Source organism: Sphaeramia orbicularis, chromosome 12, assembly GCF_902148855.1.
Source record: "Sphaeramia orbicularis chromosome 12, fSphaOr1.1, whole genome shotgun sequence".
NCBI classification, from domain to species: domain Eukaryota; kingdom Metazoa; phylum Chordata; class Actinopteri; order Kurtiformes; family Apogonidae; genus Sphaeramia; species Sphaeramia orbicularis.
In genome coordinates this window covers 33,250,573-33,272,154 of record NC_043968.1, presented here as the reverse complement: position 1 = coordinate 33,272,154, position 21,582 = coordinate 33,250,573, and the positions used below count along the sequence as shown (strand labels likewise).

The window sequence follows — 21,582 nt, the reverse complement described above, 5'->3', positions numbered from 1 at the left end:
GGTCAGGATATGTATGGTCAGTCCAGCTGGATTTACAAGGCTGACAATTAATACTGAACAAACAAGAACTCAAACTATGAATTATGAAAGAGCTGCAGCATCTGAAACTGACCACAATGAACATTTGAAAGATAAACAGGAAACTGACCACAATGAATGTTTGACAGATAAACAGAACCACAGTGCTTCAGTTTCAGTTTCAGCTTCAGGTTGTCATGTCTTTTATGTATTGAGATTGTCTCTGTCAATTCACCATATATTTTTTATTGGTATCTAATTTTTATTTATTTATTTATTTTTTATCAGTTACTACAAATTTCAGGCGACCCCACGTGGGGTCCCGACCCCAAGGTTGAAAAACACTGAAATAGAGGTTTCTGACCATCAGACTAGATACTATGTTTGATGGACACCAAATACTGCACGTCCCCACAAACACATCATCCCCACTGTGAAGCATAGTGGTGGCAGTGTCATGCTGTGGGGATGCTTCTCAAAAGTAGCACCTGGAGGGCTTGAAAAGGTAGAGGGTAAAATGAATGTAGCAAAACAGACAGATCCTGGAGGACCATCTGATTCACTCTGCAGGAGACCCACACCTTTGTGGAGGATTTATCCTCTGCCACAGTAATTATTCAAAGGATACAGTGGAAGCTCCACAGAAATAGTTTAAAGACAATAAGGTGACTGGTACAGAGTAGCCACATCAAAACCAAGACCTCAATCTGACTTGAAAAGGGCTGTTTGCGCTCATTCTTTGATAATCTGATAATCTATGAATTACTGAATCAACAGTACATTATTGTTATGCACAAACATATTAAACATATTCAGATCTTCATTTGTGGGGCGGTGTTCAGAACACAATTATTCAAACTTGTACCACAGGTTTCATGTGGGAGGTTTTTGAGAGAGGTCTGATTGAAGATTACCTCAGTCTGCTCACATCAAATCAAAGTACATGTAAGTACCGACCTTAACTATATTTATATTGGATCTACTAATAACACTGTATTGTAAATTATATTTAACACTAACATTACTATACAACAGTTTATTCATTTATTTATATCTACGCATACTTGTATTGTTGTTATTGTGATTGTGGATTTTATTTGAGCTACAACTTGAACTTCCCCTACAGAGGTGAATAAAGTATCTTATATTATTGTCTTCTATTCTCTTAAAACATAATGTGGCACTAAGAACAATAACATCTTCTACCATTACTATAATATTGTCATAGATTTATCAGTTGTTCTTTGCACTTTCCAGTATACAGGGTGGGGAAGCAACATTTACAATATTTTGAGGCAGGGATTGAAAGACAGTGTATGACCAATTAGTTTATTGAAAGTCATGAGAATTTATTTGCCACAAGAAAATTTACATAATAGAAAATGTTTTTATTCTATGTGTCCTCCTTCTTTCTCAATAACTGCCTTCACACGCTTCCTGAAACTTGTGCAAGTGTTCCTCAAATATTCAGGTGACAACTTCTCCCATTCTTCTTTAATAGTATCTTCCAGACTTTCTCATAATAGTTTTGCTCATAGTCATTCTCTTCTTTACATTATAAACAGTCTTTATGGACACTCCAACTATTTTTGAAATCTCCTTTGGTGTGACGAGTGCATTCAACAAATCACACACTCTTTGACGTTTGCTTTCCTGATTACTCATATGGGCAAAAGTTTCTGAAACGGTATGGATAATAGTGTTAGGTATGATTATGACATCAATATATGTTTGGTTTCAAAGCAATTGACGTAGTGCCTGCTGAGAAAAAACAACGAAATGTTCATTGTAAATTTTGCTTCCCCACCCTGTATACTAACTGCTTCCTCCAAACTACTGCTCAGTTATGAAACAAACCAATTGGAAACACCAATATAAAAACATATTAATAATACAAAAAGATAATTTAAGGACAATCTAACATCTTCTAAAATTAAGTTGAGAAGAAAACACTGTCACAGTGCTAAGGTTGTTTGTATCACTGTAAATTACAGTAGTAGTAGCTGGTTCCTCCAAAGTATTGCTCTATTATTAAACACATAAACACACACTTTATATATCATGACATTTAGTTGGCTTGTAATGTTCACTAAAATGAAGAAATGCAGAAGGTTTTCTATCTATTTTCTGAACTGCTTAATCCTTGTGATGGTCAGGTTTGTATGTATATCATAATTAATACACGTTAATTCAAAGTGCTTTACAAAAATAAAAGACAAGTTATAAATACATAGCCAAGAAAAAAGATTAATAAAAAAAAAAAAAAAAAAATCCAGAATTTAAAAAAGAATGCTAAAAAAAATTTAAATTTAAAATTTAAAATAAAAAGAGAAGAGTGCAGCTAAAACCATTTCACTTAGCATATGTAGAGCTAAAACAAAATATTTTCAGCTTGGACTTAAACACAGAGACTATTCCAGCTTTTGGCAGCATGGAACTGAAATGCTGCTTCTCCCTGTTTAGTCCTCACTCTGGGCATGAGCCTTTCCCTGAGGAGTTCTCCAAGTCTGAGGTGGTTCATATGGCACTAGCATGTCAGAGATGAACTGTGCTTGAACACAAGCAGTGCTGTTCTTAAGTCTACTCTGATAAACAGGAAACCAAAGCAGAGACCTGACAAGAGGAATGCGGTCATACTTCCTGGTTCTAGTCAAGTTCTGTGCAGCAGCATTCTGAACAGACTGCAGCTGTTTTAAATCCTGTTTTGGGAGCCCTTGCGAAGAGGCAGTAGTTACACTAATCTAACCTGCTGGAGAAAAATGTATGGATGAGTTACAAGTCTGGTTACACTCGACAATGTTTTTGAGATGGTAGAAAGCTGAAGATGTTACTCAATTAATGTGGCTGTTAAAATTCAGATCTGAGCCCATGATTACCCCCAGATATCTAACCTGATTTTTAGAACTTAGGGATGAGACTCGAGGTGACTGCTGACACTTTCTCTTTGCTTCTGTGGCCCAAAGATGATAACTTCAGTCTTATGTCTGTTTAGTTAGAGAAAGTTGTTTTGCATCCACATGGTGATCTCGTCAATGCAGTGACACAGTGAAGAAAAGATAAAGAGATTTTATTCACACTGTATATCCATATAATGAAATTTGGGTGCACCTCCAAAAAAGACACTCTAAAAAAACCCCAAGATACATACAAACATATTAAGGATTCAGAGCACTTTATTATCATGTGTACAGTAAATAAAGAGATTTCCCTGTACAATGAAAATCTTACTTTGCGTCCATACTGAATGCCACAAGAATTTAACGTAAACAAAGTGGCATTTCAAATGGCCTACAAAAGAAAATGAGCATAAAAATATAAAAAATACAATCTACTATTACCAAGAGAAAAATATATATATTTACATAAATGTGCAATGTCTGGGATGTTGTACAAACTGTCAGAGGTAAATTATGATTATGGCTGTCCATCGATTTCGATAGTGACATTGCTCCAAGAGGGTTATTGTGGGGGTTATAATAATAATGGATTTTACATATGTATATATATATTAGGCCTGTAACGGTACACATACTGAACCGTTTTGGTACACACCTGTTTGATTCGATACACAACTGTACCGAAACACACTGGGGTTTACAGCCCCTCCAAGCCCCACGGGAGCTGAGGCTCTGAGGGCGCTAAGCAGGGCTTGGAGGTCAGAGCACAGCTTGGTTCTGAGTTCTGTAAACAAAACTAGTTCCATGATCCTTAAACAGAGCTGGTTCCGAGATCCAGCGTCAAATGTACACAGCGCCCCTCCATACCACCATACCGACCACAGTTAGCACAGAGGTGAAGAGCAGCTGCTGACGTCACTCTCCTGCGCCGTTTACTTTGCGAATTCATTTTCAAATTATGGTAGCTTTTTTGCAGGGCAGACCATGAAAATGAAAAAGCAATGTCCTCTGTTTTCTTTTTGATTGTGTCGTAAAATGTGTAACATGAATAAGAAAATGAAAATGCTGACTGGATAATTTATTGCTAATTTTATTTATGAGTCAAATAATGCAGCCACATTCTTAAAATGAAAAAGTATTTGTGCTAATGCATTTGAAATTTCAAATTTTAGATTTCAAATGGAACTTTGGTAACTATTTGCTGGGGCATGTTTTGAAAATTTAATCTCAAATGTGTTTTTCTTTTTAATTAAGTAAAAGAATGAGCGGGCTTGAATAAGGAAATGAAAATGCAGATTGGATAATTTATTAATAATTTTATTTATGAGTCAAATACTGCAGCCATATTCTTAAAATGAAAAAGCATTTCTTCAAATGCATTTTAACTTAGATTATGGTAACTAATCGCTTCCATATCCCATTTGTGTGAAACATGCTTCTATACTTTGCTTCAGATCAAGTTAAAGAAGACACTGGACATATCTTTGTCCACCATCAAACTTGTTGAAATTGTTGTCAAGAATAAAGGACATCCCCTCATGACCTCTACCAGAACAAAAACTGTTGAGTGAAACATCTGTGCACATATTCAGAGCTTCATTTGCACTGCAGAACACAATTAGTTAAACTTGTTGCACAGGTTTAATTTGGGAGGATTATCAGGAAACTCTGACTGAAGATTACCCCAGGCGGTTCAAATCAAATCAAAGTGACTTTGACACAACAAAAATCAGAAGTAGGTACTGACCTAAACTGTTTTTAGGTTTACTATGTTTACATATGTTTTATACTAATATTATAATATTAATATATTTAACACTAATATTACTATGCAGACTTTTCTTTATTTATATTGGTGCATAGTAGTATTGTTGTTCTATTCTATTCTATTCTATTCTATTCTATTCTATTCTATTCTATTCTATTCTATTCTATTCTATTCTATTCCAGTCCAGTGGCAGATCCAGAAAAAATGGAAGGTGTGTGTGTGTGTGTGCGCGTGCTATATATACATACATATATGTATATCCTTCTCTGAATTGTCATATTCCTATTGTTTGTTTACAGAACATACTATACATTATGATCATATTTCACAATTCAATATAAACTTTAATCTTAACTCTGAGGCTTTTTCTACCTGGTAGTAGGAACTGCTGAATCGCTTAATCCTTGTGAGGGTCCTGTCCTTGCTACCAGTGTTTGAAAGTGGGCTATAGTCTGGATGTGTTGTCAGTTCACCACGGGGAAAGCCTTAGATCACCTAGAATTCACAGGCAGTCTCCCATTCAAGTACCAACCAGACCAAAGCCCAACAAGATCAGATGTGTGTAGGGTGCTTTGGGTGTTAGTCTGATTTTTGTATGTAGCTATACGGTAGAACATATTTTGCTGTGAGAGGCAGCTAAAATACCATACTAAAGGCTGTGATTGAAGCAATGTATATTTCCTGTCTAACAACTCAATCTGGAATCAGTGGCTGAATTTTACTTTTCTGAAAAAGGCTGCTTTATATGTTACTTTTTTCACAGTCTGTAAATTCAAACATGTTCCTCTAATCCCTTTCCTTCTCTGTATATTCTACGCTCTTCAGGTTTTCATTGAATATCTCTTGCGTATTTAGCCATAGAGTCTCAGATCTGTCTTTCTCCACCTGCTCACAGAGAAGTCAGTACCATTGTCATGAAAAAATGTGTGTATAGGGCAGGTAGATGGATGAAAATTCATGCAATAACATAGAAGGAACAGAGAATGTGTGAGTAGAAGTTTGTGCAGTTACATGCATAACAACATTGTTCACTAGGGCTGGGAATCTCAAGGTACCTCACGATACGGTACGTGTCATGACCTGTCTCAAACGGTCACAACAAAAAGGGAGACAACATCATGTTAACTTTACAAATTTTCTTTATTGATCATATTTAACCAAATTAAGTAATCAAATGAATCTTAAATAAGTCAAATTTGACCAAATTAAAGATCTAAATATATGAAATGTGAAAGTCAGTTAAGTCAGTGGTGTAGAATATGCATGAGTGGAAATGGTTTGTGTGAAAGTGTTAGTTGCGAGCAAAAATGAATTAACCTAACCAAATACAACCAAACAACAACTGTGGATACCTGAGGAGAGAAGGTCAGGTCAGGGAAGGAGTCAGAGAGAGAGTGAGAGTCACTGGAGGAGCTGAAGTAGTCTCTGCACACCAGGCCCAGGTGTGCAGCATCACTAACCAGCTGCAACTCCTAGCCACCACTTGGAGACACACCTCCACACTGACATCACAACCTGATGACAGTCATCACACCGCGATACATGGCTTGCAATCACGATAATATCTCAATATGGTGATACTGTAATTACAGATACATTGCTCTTAATAACCTACAATATATCTGTGTGTTTATAGGGGTGAAACAAAAACAACAACAACAAAAATACATTTCATAGTTAATATTTTGCAGCATAATTTAACCCGAGTACAAACAGCAATAATGCAAAAACAATGACACTGTTTTAATACAACAGAACTGTAAACAGGATTTTTTTTAACGTGTCTGACAAACAGGGACACTATTTTAAACATGATATCACGACTCACATAAATATACCCGACCCTTTTAACTGGCGTGTTATCTATTTGCATTATAAGCTTTCCGTGTGTATGTTCATGCAGTTATTAGCACCCTGTCCAACCTGAATCGTCGCATTAAATACCGTGCACTGAGGGTTAGGGATTACGGTTATGTGAACTGGAGATCTTAGTGTACATTGACACACCATCACATGGTGTTGAATATCATGCGAAAGGTCGAGAATGTGTACGTATAGCACGCCAAATGCCATAAGAACTGGCGTGACACACAACGCCATTTCATGAGATGAGTCTAATTTTAAACTCATTCAGAAAACACCACATCTCATGTCTCTCCAGTGTGCATGTTTGTCAGGCCGCCCATGTATCGTACTTTAGTGAGACAGTTCATACATACTGCAAAGTCCTTATCCATTTTTGTCCCATCCACACTATCAGAGCCAAAGTGAGTCCATACTTTGGATTTAAATGATGCCGGTGCATCTTTCAGTTTAACTTCACTGCTCGAGTCCACCATATTAGCACCGTTGTTTGTTTTTTCTTCTTCTGCGACTTCAGCCCATTTTGTAAAACACTGACTTGACTCACTAAGGCGGAATGATAAAACAAGTTTATAGTGGCTATATTTTAATAATGATTAAAAAAAAACAAAAATACAATCGATAATCCACCGTAAGATGGATAAATATTGTGATAGTTCACCATTTTGATATTTTGTTACACTCCTACTCTTCACCATGTTTAGAGTTATTTCATAGGTCTGTCAGCTGCGTAGAGTTGACTGACCAATAAGACTAAAGTGATTCATGTCATGACATGGTTAGTGGTGAATACAGGCTATAAAAACAGAGAATACCCTTTCATGCTTCACTGTGGCTTTTTGAAGGTCCAAAATAAAACTACATGATATCCCATGAGGATGTTTTGAAATTTTTTGTATCTTGGCCCTACAGACAGTAACGATGGCAGTGAACTGGCTCGGACTCCTGTCCATTGGAGTGTTCTACATCATTATACTTGGTACAGGCATTTGGGCATCTAGGAAGTCCAAACAGGAGGAGAAGAAGTGTGCTGGGAGCCCCAGCGAAGTTGCAATGGTTGGAGGACGGAACCTACACATTTTGGTCAGCGTCTGTACTATGACAGGTAAAAGGTACAAGTTAGAAAACTCTGACTTGGCAGAGGAAACAGTGTTTCCCAGAGTCCTCCTTTATCTGTGGTGGTTGGTGGCTGGGGTGGCACAGTAACAGACAGCTGCAGAACATCCCTGTTACCACTGTGATTAACTTTCACTTCTGTCATTGTAATAAACATACAGACTTACAGAGAGACCTTTTGGCTTCATAGCTCACTTGATGATTTAACCTTTATTTAACCAGGTAAGTTAGGTGAGAACTGATTCTCATTTCCAATAACAACTTGACCAAAAGACAGCACACAAACAGGATGATTATCTAATGTCAGATTTGTACGTGGAAGCCATGTTTCTGTTTCACTGGGTTCGCTAGTTGTTGAGGAGCTCCTGGGTTCTTTGTAAAACTACATTTTGGACATTGACCAATAATAATTAGATAATTATTCATTAGATAATTATTAACTGAAAACAACAGTAATGTTTACATTGAATTTATCTCACTGCTTTCACTTGATTTTTCTGTTACTGTGTCATGTGTGGTTTCAGAAACTGCTGGTTAAGAGTGGAGATCAACTGTGCGTTTTGTGCATATGTATGTATATTGTAAAGTGTGGTTTACATAGTTTTGATCTGAGTTAGCAAAAAACAATTTATATAATTTATAACAATCTGGTTAAGAAAGGTTGTAGATGGTGGTGCACCATAGTCTATGTCATTAATGGGAAACATTGTGAAATTCCTCTCTTTACCAGCAGGAGGACTCACAAATCAACAGGTTCAGCACAAGCAGAAAGAAAACTGAACTCAAGATTTGTATCACAAACACTGATCATGAAATTGAATGCAAATAGTGACAAAAGGTAGAAATAGAAGAGATAAGGGAACATATCAGGGGAAGATGGTTGAAGTTAATAAACACTGCAAAAACTGCAGCAAAGGAGAAAAAAAGGCTGTCAGAAACAGAATACAGGAGATGTAAAAATGAGCATGAATTGTTTTTTTGTGCAAATTCCATGGTAAGCAAAAGCCTACTTATGGCCTTTCTTTCCCAAAAATGCTTGTCGTAGTTGTCATAGCATCATAGATATGTCTTAGTTACTTGAATCTGTTATTGTTTCTAATGCAGTATCACATCACAAAAAACGAAAATCACAGAAAGATGGAAAAAAAAAAAAAGGTTCATTCATTCATTTATCTGAACCCGCTTTATCCTCACTAGGGTCATGGGGGTCACTGTAGCCTTTCCCAGCTACTTATGGGCGAAGGCAGGGTACACCCTGGACATGTCGCCAGTTCATCACAGGGCTAACATGTAGAGACAAACAATCACTCTTATATTCACACCTAATTTAGATTAACCTATCAGTGCATGTCTTTGGATGGTGGGAGGAAGCTGGAGTACCAGGAGAGAACCCACGCAGACACGGGGAGAACATGCAAACTCCACACAGAAGGGTCCCACCCCCATCAACTGGTGCTGGAATCAAACCCAGGACCTTCTTGCTCTGAGGCACGAGTGTTATCCACTGCACCACTGTGTTGAAAAAAAGGGTTGAAAGCAGAATTTAATGACAAAAAAATGTATATGATGATCACACAACAGACAGAATAGTCAAAGCTGACTTCAAAATACAGCATCAACTACATAACAGCATTGGTGGAAGATATCAAAAGGTTTTTGAGTTATGCCCCAGAAACAAAATGATGATAGAAAAACAAGACCTGTTGACTGTGTCCCCCCATATTAAATGGAGATGATACTTAAAGGAAGTGACTTAGACCTGCAAAAACCAAAACTCTCTGTAGCCATGGTATAAATGTTTTTAAAACCACCTAACCACGGAAAATGATTTCACTTCCCTTTTAATGGTCATAGTCTTTCTTTTTTTTTTTTAGCCACTTGGGTTGGAGGGGCCTTCATTCTTGGTACTGCTGAAGTGATCTACGATCCCACAAAAGGACTGGTGTGGGCTATAGGACCTACTTCATACTCTCTAAATCTGGTTATTGGTGAGTATGCTGGTCAAATGATCTAGTACAGTGAAGAAATGTTCAAAGTATAGGTAAAGCTCCTTTTGGATTTGGCTGAAAACTTGCAACTGCTTGAAAAGCAATGGTCTAACAAACTGTGTACAATTTCAATAGTGACTACTGTCTGTACTTTGGATCTAATGACTAAAAGATGAGTGAGGGCACTGATGGCAGCTTATTTACAAGACCTGCATTTTGGGAAAATAAAAAACTCAAAGAAGAAGTCTCAAAGTATTTGTGATGTTTTGAGTCACCACTAATGAAATCTAGTGAAATCAAGGACTACTTGCTATGGAAACACCTGATAATAACATTCCACTTTGTGTTGACAAGTAAGCTACATCCCATAAATACTGAAAACAAACATCGACTATAACACAAGATTATAAAACCAGCCTCTGGTGATCTGACAACCTGAGTCACTAGAGTCCAGCCTGGACAATCCAGTTCACTCTGCTGTTCTTAACTTCCAATGTTCTAAACAGTGGCGGCTTCTCAATAGAGGGTGCTAGGGCGCCATCCCACCTGTCTCACATGAAGAAGAGGGGAATAGGAATCACATAAAAGACATTAGACCCTCTCCAATATAAGAGATAGGAGAGCCCAAGCACCACTCACAGGAGTAAACATTACATCCTGAAAAGAATCAAGACCTATCCCAGAAATGCAATCAGAGAACAGGTCTGGAATTAATACTGCTGAGTGAATATGAAGCAGCTGAATAGCTAACAGCTAGGGTGAAATTTACACATAAAAAAATACCTGAAAACACATACTGTGTATTTTGATTTTGATTTAAATTAATATTTTAAAATAGTGGTGCATGTACATGTATTCTAGTGGTTATATGTGGTTATAGTGCAGATGAAAACTGATGTGGATACTGCAACCCACCAAAAAATAATTTCACCAGCCGCCACTGGTTCTGAAGTGTTTTTGTCATTAGTCTTTGGTCTGAACTGTGCTTAAAGTGCTGCTAAATCCTTTTGTCAAGATGACAATGCATTGTTTTGTAAAATGAACCTTGCAGATTTAAAAATACTATATTTGTGATTTCAGGTGGATTATTCTTTACCACACCAATACGGAGGAAGAACTATGTAACTCTCATGGATCCATTTCAAGAGAAATATGGCAACACTGTATCTGCTATACTGTTCATCCCTGTTATAATCTCAGATATCTTATGGGTGACATGTGTTCTTGGTGCACTAGGTGAGTCAGTAACCAGTGATTAACTCTTAAAATTGTGCAATTAATTATTTAATGTGTTTCCATCATTTACTCTCATGTAAAGCTTCAGCATTACTCTCTTCTCATGCACCGATTCACTCTGAATTACACTGAAGTAGTAGAACTGCAGCTGACAATGAAATGGCTACTCACATCAGTGTGTCCCTAAACTTTATTCTGGCACAAACCCCATAAACATCAGAGTTCACCAGTGTCATGTGCGATGGTACTATGGTATGGAATCACACTGAATGAATCTTTTTGGATACAGGAGGAACACTAACCGTGGTCATGGATATCCCCTCCCCAGTAGCTGTGACCATCTCTGCTGCTGTTGCCATCCTTTACACAGTAATGGGAGGACTGTATTCTGTGGCCTATACTGATGTCATTCAACTGACCTTCATGTTCCTTGGACTGGTATGATCATGATTTTTCATGTCAGTTCAATGCATTTTAATCTTTATCAATAGTTATAACATGGTGTTCTCTTAATCCATCAATTCTTTCGCTTGATTATTTTGTCAGAGTGCATCTACCAGGTCTAAGGCTTTATCACATATTTATCCATAGAACTATGCAGGATAATGCATGTTTGACTCTCTAAGCTTCCCTTCTCATTGTTTCAGTGGATATGTGTGCCGTTTATCCTGACAAGTCCCTCTGCTACTAACATCACTGCTGCTGCAGTGAATAAACTGTACCAGGACCCATGGATTGGAAAATTGGAGTTGGAGGATGCAGGTTACTGGATAGATAACTTGCTGCTACTGGTAATGGACCCCTAATGGCTCCTGTGCAATCGTAGATTTCAAAAAGGCAAAGTCTCAGTAGTTAGTTGTAAATTTCATCAGTATCATGATCAGTGACGTTACCATTTAATTTAGTTATTTTCACGTCACCTGCTGCATCATTTTCAGTGCAGTGACGACTAATTAAGGCTGGTACTATCTAAATCTCACATAGTTCCATAGCTCCACATTTTTTTCACAAAAAAGAGAACAGAAAAAACTGTGAAAATACATCACTGAGGCTAGATAAGTTCCTGTTAATCCTTGAATCCTTAGTGTTTCTTTTTCATGAATGATGACTTATTCATACACTTACACCTGACATCTAGGTAATGTAGCCTAAATGTATATGTATATTTATATATGTATAATTAGAGTTGTAAATGGACCAAAATGTAGTTATTGTATGTATTTCTCTTCTAGTCCATTGGAGGGGTTTGCTATCAGACTTTTTACCAGCGAGTTCTGTCTGCAGCCACAGATGCCCAGGCTAAGATCACCTGTTACATTGGAGCACTCTTATGTCCTATCCTTGGCATCCCATCAGTCATTATTGGAGCTGTATCTGCATCTACCAGTTCAGTTCTTATTCTTTTCTCATTATCTGAACAATTTCGTTCATGGAATGAAAAATCTTGCATGTCAAACAAATACGATATACGTACCATATTTTCTGCAAATCAAAATCGTGCCGCATACACATACATTTTCATTCTATCTACTTGATGTGTTTTGTTTCAGACTGGAACCAGACCACCTTTGGGTCACCCAGCCCTTATGAACAGGGTAAAGCTGGTATGATTTTGCCAATTGCCCTTCAGCATCTCTGTCCATTCTATGTTTCTCTGATCGGTATGGGAGCACTTGCTGCAGCAGTAATGTCATCAGTCGACTCTGCTCTTCTGTCTGCTGCCTCCCAACTGGCCCGAAATATCTACAAGAACATCATCTACAAACAGGTAAACAACAGAGTTTTGCCCTAGTGGTAATTAGACAGAATAATGTATGGATGTTATAGAGTTATAAAATACAAATAAATGACAAATATTTAAATATAGGAAACATTCCTGGATTTTAAATTTTGATTTGTATGTATCTGAGTCTGAACACTGTTCTCATGTCCCCCTGGGTTGATTTGATAACATTATATAAGCATTCATTAACCTGATAAACAATGATAATAATTGTGTTTTAATTATTATTAATATTAATAATAGGGCAATACGGTGGTGCCTCAGAGCAAGAAGGTCCTGGGTTCGATTCCAACACCAGTCGATGGGGGTGGGACCTTTCTGTGTGGAGTTTGCATGTTCTCCCTGTGTCTGCGTGGGTTCTCTCCTGGTACTCCACCTTCCTCCCACCATCCAAACACATGCACTGATAGGTTAATTGGTTAATCTAAATTACCCATAGGTGTGAATGTGAGAGTGATTGTTTGTCTCTATATGTCAGCCCTGTGATGAACTTGCGACTTATCCAGGGTGTAGCCCGCCTTTGCCCCTGTGTAGCTGGGATAGGCTCCAAGCGAACCCCGTGACCCTAGTGAGGATAAAGCAGGTTCAGAGAATGAATGAATAATAATAATAATAATATTAATGATCCATCTCTGGAGCTGTAATATCATCAGATATGGGGTCCTTTGTAGAACAGAAAACCTGGCCACTGCCATCAGTGAATGTCACCTGGAGTGCAGATAAGACAACAGTCAAAAAGACAAATATCAGCCAATGTTGGATCAGTGCACTGTTAGTAAGTTTTAGATAAAACTGAACAGAAGGTTAATTACACTATCTCCTTTTCTTTTAGGCATCAGAGAAGAGTGTCCTTGTGGTGGTTAAAGTATCAGTTCTCCTGTGTGGTGTGATCGGGGCATGTCTAGCTCTGACAACGTCCTCTGTTGTTTTTTTTTGGATCCTCAGTTCAGATGTCCTGTACTCAATGATGACTCCTCAGGTGATATGCATCCTTTACTTATCTCAGTGGGTTAACGTCTATGGAGCCTGTTGTGGGTTTGTGTTTTCACTACTACTGAGATGTTTGGTTGGGGAGCCCATGGTGGGCCTTCCTGATGTGCTGCCTCTGCCATGGGACAGGATCCAGGAGGATGGACACAGATATCGCCTGTTTCCATTCCGCACTGCCATCGTCATCCTCACATTTGCTGTTATTTTACTCATATCAAAAATGTCTATCTGGTTGAAGGGGAAGAAGTTACTGTCAAGTGATGCAGAAATGAATGAAATGCATGACCTGGGACTGAACCAGAAAAATGTGGAAGAAAATGAAGCACTGAATAAAGATGAGGAGCCTTCTAACCCTTCATAGGAGACATTGTTTAAGTAATATTTGTGTAGAATGTGGGCAGTGTTTTCAACCAGAATGTATTCAAGCACTGAATGAGCTACTATCTTCTCTGGGGCATTGTGTTTTGTGCTAAAATTATTCAGTCCCTTTGTATGATCTGTTTTACACTTGTGACATGTTTTTGAAAATTAAACCAACAAAATTATACATAGTTTGGTTTTGCAGCAAATGTTAAAAACTATTGTGTGGTTTTCCTTCTATTTTCTAGAAACAAAGTAATGATAGACAGACATTATATGACATGGTGATAAAAACAATTATACTAGCTAATATAGCTGCAGAATCCCACTTTTTTCTGCTTCTGTGGTATGAATGTGTTTAATACCAGGTTAGGCTGTGGGACACATTGCCTTCTCCCTAAACCTAATTTTTGGTGAGTGTGTTTGGTGAAATTGATCTAGTGCAATTCAGAGTCTCCTACATAAAGTAATAAGCCCCAAGAGGCTGATATTGTATAACAGAAGGACTATTGTTTGGTACAGTTTCAATTTGTTTTAAAATCCTGTAGCCTTTATAAAATCAATAAAAATCACACCCTTGTGAGGCTTGTGGTCACTACATATACCTGGCAGTATTGCATTAAAAAACATACAATGTGCTGATAACAATGCATTTCTTTCAAGAAATGCAGCTCAAAACAGAAATTTTCAACATGGTCATAAAGCAACACACAGATACATCGGAATGGTACTCAAAGATAAGCTCGATTATTTACATTTTCAGTGCCTGTAAAAACCATTCACTCGCATGTTTTCCATTTTTATTGCTTTTATAAGTGTAATCACAGTCAATACAATTTGGCTTTTTGATAAGATTTTACAACAAAGTTTATTTAATATCATACTGAAGACAAACAGTAATGAAATAAAAGTATGTAAGATTGAATTAGTGATTGAATAACTATTCATCCCACTGAAAGTGACTGGCCTAAATCAACAGAGATTTGACCCCATTTGGCCAAATGGTGACGTGCCACTGGTGGAATCGGGCATGGGGGGCAAGCCCATAAAGTGGGGAGGGCTATATGTCTCAAATTATTATTTTTTTTCTTCCGTCATTCCAAAAATGTTGGTGTGATCAGAACAGATTTGTTCTGTGTGTTGCCTTTGGTTGGGCCTATGCCCTGCCTCCCCGCAAATCAGCCACCGCAATCAGTTTCCGGATTGGTAAATCACATTGCACGTGCTAAATAAATATTTGCATCTACTCCTCCCAATAATTTTGCGTGTTCGGGCAGAAATGCCCTTATTGCATATTCACCAAGGTAAACACACTATATGGGTTGCATGAGCTATTTTGCCCATTTGAGAGGCACAACCTTCAGTACGTCCTGTTAGTTGTCATATCAGTACTGGACTCTTGTATGTTTTGTCTGTCTTGTTTGTCACTTCCTGTTTTATTTTGTTAATCCTCCTCTTGTGTCATCTCTGGTGTCTTTGCTTCCTCTCCCTGATTGTTTCACCTGTGTTGATTACCTGTCTCCGCCCTGATTTGTTCCACCTGTGTCTCATTGTCTTCCCTCCCTTCTGTGTATATAAGCCCTGTGTTTTCCCCTGTCCTGTGCCAGTTCGTATTCCTTCCTTGTGTTGTGTATACTTACCAGCGATTCTCTGAACCTGTTCGTCTGCCTGTCTGTTCGTTCCTGACCCGGTTTGTTCCTCGACTTCTGAGCCTGCCTGATCCCTTCCTGTACCTCTGCCTGATTCTGCCTCACTGGTTTTCGACTTTTGCCTGGACTCACGGTTAGTGCTTTGCTTTATCCTCATGTACCGTTGCCTGTTTTCTGGATCCTCTGTGTATGACCTGGTCTGTCCCCTGACTCTCCTCTGTTTCCTCCTAGTCGGGTTACCCTCGTGTGCTCCCGACCCGGGCAGAGAGTTTCCCTTGCCGGTCTCGGACGCCGTGACGAATTCACACAGTCTGACCTGCGAAGACTCCTTAACGAAACCTTTTTGTGAACTGTTAATTTTGTCCGTGTTTAATAAACACTCTTTAACTTTATTCCTGTCTGTTGGTTGTGCATTTGGGTCCAAGTCTTGTGTCACTGGTTCTAACAGTTAGTAGATAAGTTTCAATGTGTTTTTGCATGCGCAGTCAAGTTTGCATTGTGTTTCACAGCCATATTGATTAAATGTCATAATTACCTGGAAAAAAAAAACAAACATGAATGAAGTGAATTGAATGAATGAATCTTCAATGCAACTTTGCTAAAAGTGTCCGGTTCATTGATTCAGTACACATTTCCAAATGATGCACTTGTTCTGACAAAATTTTATTTAGAATCACCAACCAAATTAAAAAAAGAAAAGAAAAACTGTTGTTAAATAGAATGACTCTTACAGCTACAGACTTTTATAGCTGAGCAGACACAGGTTAAAATAGAATAAAAACTACTGTAGACCTAAAATGCACCCATCTACATGTTGGGTTCAGTTCTGTGCTTGGGATAACAGAAGAACAAATGCAGTTTTGCTTGGAACACAAATAATGTATCATAAAACTAGAATAAACCCATTGTTAAGAAAAATCCATTACGAGATGGAGGTCTAGAAAAAAATGTGGCTCTGAATTAAGTTTTTTTTTTTTTTTAAAGTGAATACATAATAAACACAGCAAACACCTATAAACAAAACAGTCCTGAGCAGCCAGGCACAGCTGGTGGGTGGTTCCGAGGCAGGCACAGGTAGGGTTGGCGGATGAGCCAGGCACAGACCCGGCCAGCAGCTCAGAGCCAGGCAGAGCCCCCCAGACCTCAGATCAAGTTCCAAGTAAGTCCAGAAGCTCCCAGTTACATCTCCCTCTCTCTCTCTCTCTCTCTTTAAACTCACTCAGTCTGCACAGGAAACCGAAACCGTCTCCGTCTGGACAGTGGGGATGTTGCGTTTCCTCTTGTGTAGATGAAAACGAGGAGGGAATTTTTGTTAAGTTTTTATTTCATGCAAAACATTTTCGTGTCATTTTTATTCGTCAATGATAAGGCACATTAACACAGTCTTAGTCAGTGTTTTTAGAACATCTGTGCCGTCACATCATTGGCTCATCTTCGTCATGGGAAAAAGGGTTGTTGACAAACGTATTTCGTCTTGTCTGACGAAACTATGTCTCACCATGGCAGGACGAAATGTTGACATGGTAAGGGGGCACTACAGATTCCTCCAGGGTCAGGAGGCAGTGTTGGCACCTCCTAGCAAGAAGGAATCACAGATAAGCCCAAGAGGAGACACTGTGGGTGTCAGCCATCTTGACAGATGTCACCATGACACAACCTTCAAGCACACAGGATATTCTGATTTTTCCAGCTTTGTAGAAGATTTATCTTCTACCACAGTGTCTTCGGTAGGCCTATTGCTTAGTGGCATGGAGGAACAGAGCAGAGCTGAGGCAACATGTCTAGGTACAGACCACAGTGTTCTGTATTTGTTCTCACCAAACACAGGAAAAAATATTTACAAAAAGAGACAGGTAAGGAGTTAAAATATACTATCTGTGCAAAAAACAACATCAGAGTCCAGTACAGGCAGCACGCACGCACACACTAAAGAAGAGCAGGATTTTATAGGCTGGCCTGTCCCCTTGCCTATCCTATGCTAAAGACACAGGTAAGTTTACCATCCCCCCAATTAATTATTTAAAGAAAAATTTACCAACAGTTCAGCTATTTACCACATTAATAACATAAAAATATATATTTTATTAATTTAACAGTGGACAATTCTAAAATATCCATAAGATAATTTTAATAGGCCGTTCAGTTAAAACACCCCTGCTATTCTTGCCCCAATGGTCCCACCTGGAACTTTCTTAAAGGTGCTCCGGCCCCCTGGGGACTCTTTTTGCTGGGGCACCTGGGACCAGACAGAAAGACACAGGCAAGTTAATTTTCCATACAATTACCCCATCCATCTTCAATATTACCTATTCTTTTCCTCCATTTTCCAGATCACACTGCCACCAAGAGTGACACAATGAAAAATAAACACTTTAAAACATAATGTGCATGTGTCTTATTTAGTAATGGACTTGCTACATTACACACAGCAATGATTCAAAGAATACAGTGGAAGCTCTACAGCAGGGGTGTCCAATCCTGGTCCTCGACAGCTGATGACGTGTCCCTCTTCCAACATACCTGATTCAGATGATAAGCCTGTCATCAAGCGCTGCAGAAGCCTGATAACGACCATCAGGTGTGTTAAAAGACGGAAACGTCTAAAACATGCAGGATAGTAGCTCTCGAGGACCACAATTGGACGCCCTTGCACTACAGAAATAGTTTAAAGACAACAAGGTGACTGGTAGGGTAGCCATATCAACACAAAGACCTCAATCTGATAGAAAATACATTTCTTGATTTGAAAATGGCTGGTTGCTGTACAGTCTCACAGAGCTTGAACAGTTTGGACAAAGAGTAAATTTTCAGTGTCCACATGTGCGAGTCTGAGACCTATTCACCCAGACTTAGTAACATGAACAGGGCCAAAAGTGCAGCAACCAAAGACTGACTTGCAGGCAGTGAAAATTAATCAAGTAACTTATTTTAGATTATAAATAAATTAATAAATCCACTGTAGATTACAGCTTTGTTATGTTGACACTGAAAAAAGTTCTTGCTAAATTTATGTAAAACCAGTCAAATTGTGTCACCTGATTACAGTTTTGAAAGCAATGAAGGGGAAAAACATCCAATGGCGTGAATTTTATAGGCACTGTACTACATAATATACTACTACATAATGATCGTGCAATTAGCTGAAACAGTGGTCAGTTATGTTGGTGCACGTCTTTATGATTACTGAGCTCCTTGAGTCTGTAGAGCAGTGTTTCAGTATTTACATATCTACAACCTCCCACAATACAGTATCACTTATTGATTTGACTATCTCTGTTCATCATTAGAGTTTTTATGCAGTGTTTCCTCTACTGTTTAACTTCCTCCTTTATTATGTCCATGTCTTTATGAAGTGTTTTGCCAAGGCTTAAAATGTGGCTCAGCCATTCAGAATGGTGGAAGTAGAATTGAAAATAAACTGCTTAAGCATCCTCATCACTCCCTATTGACTTGGACTTCTTTTCCACTGTTTTTTTAATGTGTTGATGGGGCCAGGTCATCTCTATGTTCTTGTTTGCTCTTGTTTAGCAAAGTTATACGGAAGTGTATTGCATTCACAAAAAAAAAATTATTTTGGCTCTGTTTTTCTGAATTAATGAGATAATTATCTCATAATTACGAGAAAAAATAAGTAAAAAAAAAAAATCGGCGCTGTTTTTCTGAGTTTATGAGATACTGTTTCCTGAAAAAAAAAAAAAAAAGCTCTGTTTTTCTGAGTTTATGAGATACTGTTTCCTGAAAAAAAAAAAAAAAAAGCTCTGTTTTTCTGAGTTTACGAGATACTGTTTTCCGAAAAAAAAAAAAAAAAAAAAAAAAAGCTCTGTTTTTCTGAGTTTATGAGATACTGTTTTCCGAAAAAAAAAAAAAAAAAAAAGCTCTGTTTTTCTGAGTTTACGAGATACTGTTTTCTGGGAAAAAAAAAAGCTCTGTTTTTCTGAGTTTACGAGATACTGTTTTCCGGGAAAAAAAAAAAAAAAAGCTCTGTTTTTCTGAGTTTACGAGATACTGTTTTCTGAAAAAAAATAAAATGTGGCTCTGTTTCTCCGTGTCAGTGGGACAGTGGTCCCTGGTCCAGGCAGGAGCTCCTTCTATCTGTGCTGCTGAAAGCCTCTCGGGGGAGCGTGAAGTTGTTTCCGTTCTCGTAACCGGTTCCGATTACGGATCATGGAACTAGTTTCATTCACAGAAATCAGAACCAAGCCCCGCTTTGTGCACGGATCAAGCCCTTCAAGCACACCGGCGCTCAGAGCCTGTGTAACCCTGCTTCCTGACAGGGCACGACCGCGGTGATGGGAGTTGGCATTAATGAAGTCAAATAAAATGACATTCACTAGCATTAAAGAAAATATACACAGCAGAAGAGTGCAAATGTGTATTCATTTATTTGTCGGACCTGATGTAAAGCATTAGTCAGAACTAGATCCATGGAGGAGCGGCTTGGTGAACCGGTTCGTCCCCCCCCAATAACTTTCCATCAGGTCCAGGTGGACAGCTATCCGCTCCCCGGTGTGTAAGCCGGACTGGAGCGGGTGGACGGAGCAGCTCAACTCGACAAAACAGCGGCGCTCGGAGCCTGTAGCCCGGCACCATGACGCGGTGATGGGAGTTGGCATTAATGACTACTACAAATACTAGGACTCCTGCCATGGGGCGGGTGTCCCGTCCCGGTGCATTGGGCCGACCAGGTGAACCAGTGTTGTCCATCGCTGGTGGTCTTGCTCCAGCTGCTCTGTGTCCTCCATGGTAACTCCATGTTGTTGGAGGTCGCCTGCAATGACGTCAAGCCATCGGGTGCGGGACTTGCCTTGTAGTCGTTTCCAGTCTGCGGCCTTTGGGTCAAACTGAAGGATGGCTCTTGTTGGATGGTCAGGAGGGAGGCGGAGGACATGACCGAACCAGCGGGTGCGATGTTGCGCGGCCAGGCTGGATGCTTTGGGCTGGCGTGTGCGGGCTCCAAGCACCTGATTGGAAACCCGCCGGGTCCACCTGATGTTTTCGATGGTTCTGAGAGCCCTGCTATCAAAGCCATCTATTCTGGCAGCCAGAGTCTGGTTTAAGGGCCGTGTTTCCGAGCCATAGAGCAGGATGGAGAGGACGGCAGAGTTGTAGATCCGGAGCTTCGCCCTGCGTGAGATGGTCTGGTGCCGCCACAGTGGTTTCCAGAGAGACTGCAGAGCTGATGCTGCCAGGGCTCTTCTGCGGGTAATCTCTGGTTTTAGGTCCCCGTTGTCTGTCATCACCCCAGATACACAAAGCTCTTGACAGGTTCTACAATGTCATTACCAAGCTGCAGGGGAGGTGGATCTGGCCCATCACCGACATGCATGAGCTTGGTTTTTGTCCAGTTCACTTGGAGGCCAAGCTTCTGTGCCTCTTCACTGTATCTGCCCAGAGCATCTGTCAGCTGACTGTAGGATGTGCTGAGCAGGATGGTGTCAGCAGCGTACTCCAGGTCCTGGCATTAATGAAGTCAAATAAAATGACATTCACCAGCATTAAAGAAAATATACACAGCAGAAGAGTGCAAATGTGTATTCATTTATTTGTCGGACCTAATGGAACGCATTAGTCAGAACTAGATCCGTGGAGGAGCTCTTGGTGCCCCGGTTCACCCCCCACCCCCATAGCTTTCCACCTGGACCTGATGGAAAGCTGTCCGGGGGTGGGGGGTGAACCGGGACACCAAGACGCATATTTTCTTTAATCATGGTGAATATCATTTTATTTGACTTCATTAATGCCAACTCCCATCACCGCGTCGTGGTGCCGGGCTACAGGCTCCGAGCGCCGCTGTTCTGTCGAGTTGAGCTGCTCCGTCCACCCGCTCCAGTCCGGCTTACACACCGGGGAGCGGATAGCTGTCCACCTGGACCTGATGGAAAGTTACTGGAGGGGGGACGAACCGGTTCACCAA

The 21,582-nt window shown here is 39.5% G+C and overlaps 1 protein-coding gene across 1 annotated transcript; it reads left to right on the top strand.

Moving 5' to 3' along the window:
* The first annotated feature begins 7,464 nt into the window (after positions 1–7,464).
* On the top strand, positions 7,465–14,457 carry LOC115429757 (high-affinity choline transporter 1-like). The gene is made up of 8 exons (XM_030149463.1): positions 7,465–7,651; positions 9,537–9,650; positions 10,731–10,886; positions 11,176–11,324; positions 11,534–11,677; positions 12,119–12,272; positions 12,437–12,654; positions 13,502–14,457. The coding sequence occupies exons 1-8, from the start codon at positions 7,468–7,470 to the stop codon at positions 14,018–14,020; spliced, it is 1,638 nt and encodes a 545-aa protein (XP_030005323.1). The 5' UTR covers positions 7,465–7,467; the 3' UTR covers positions 14,021–14,457.
* The last annotated feature ends 7,125 nt before the right edge of the window (positions 14,458–21,582 follow it).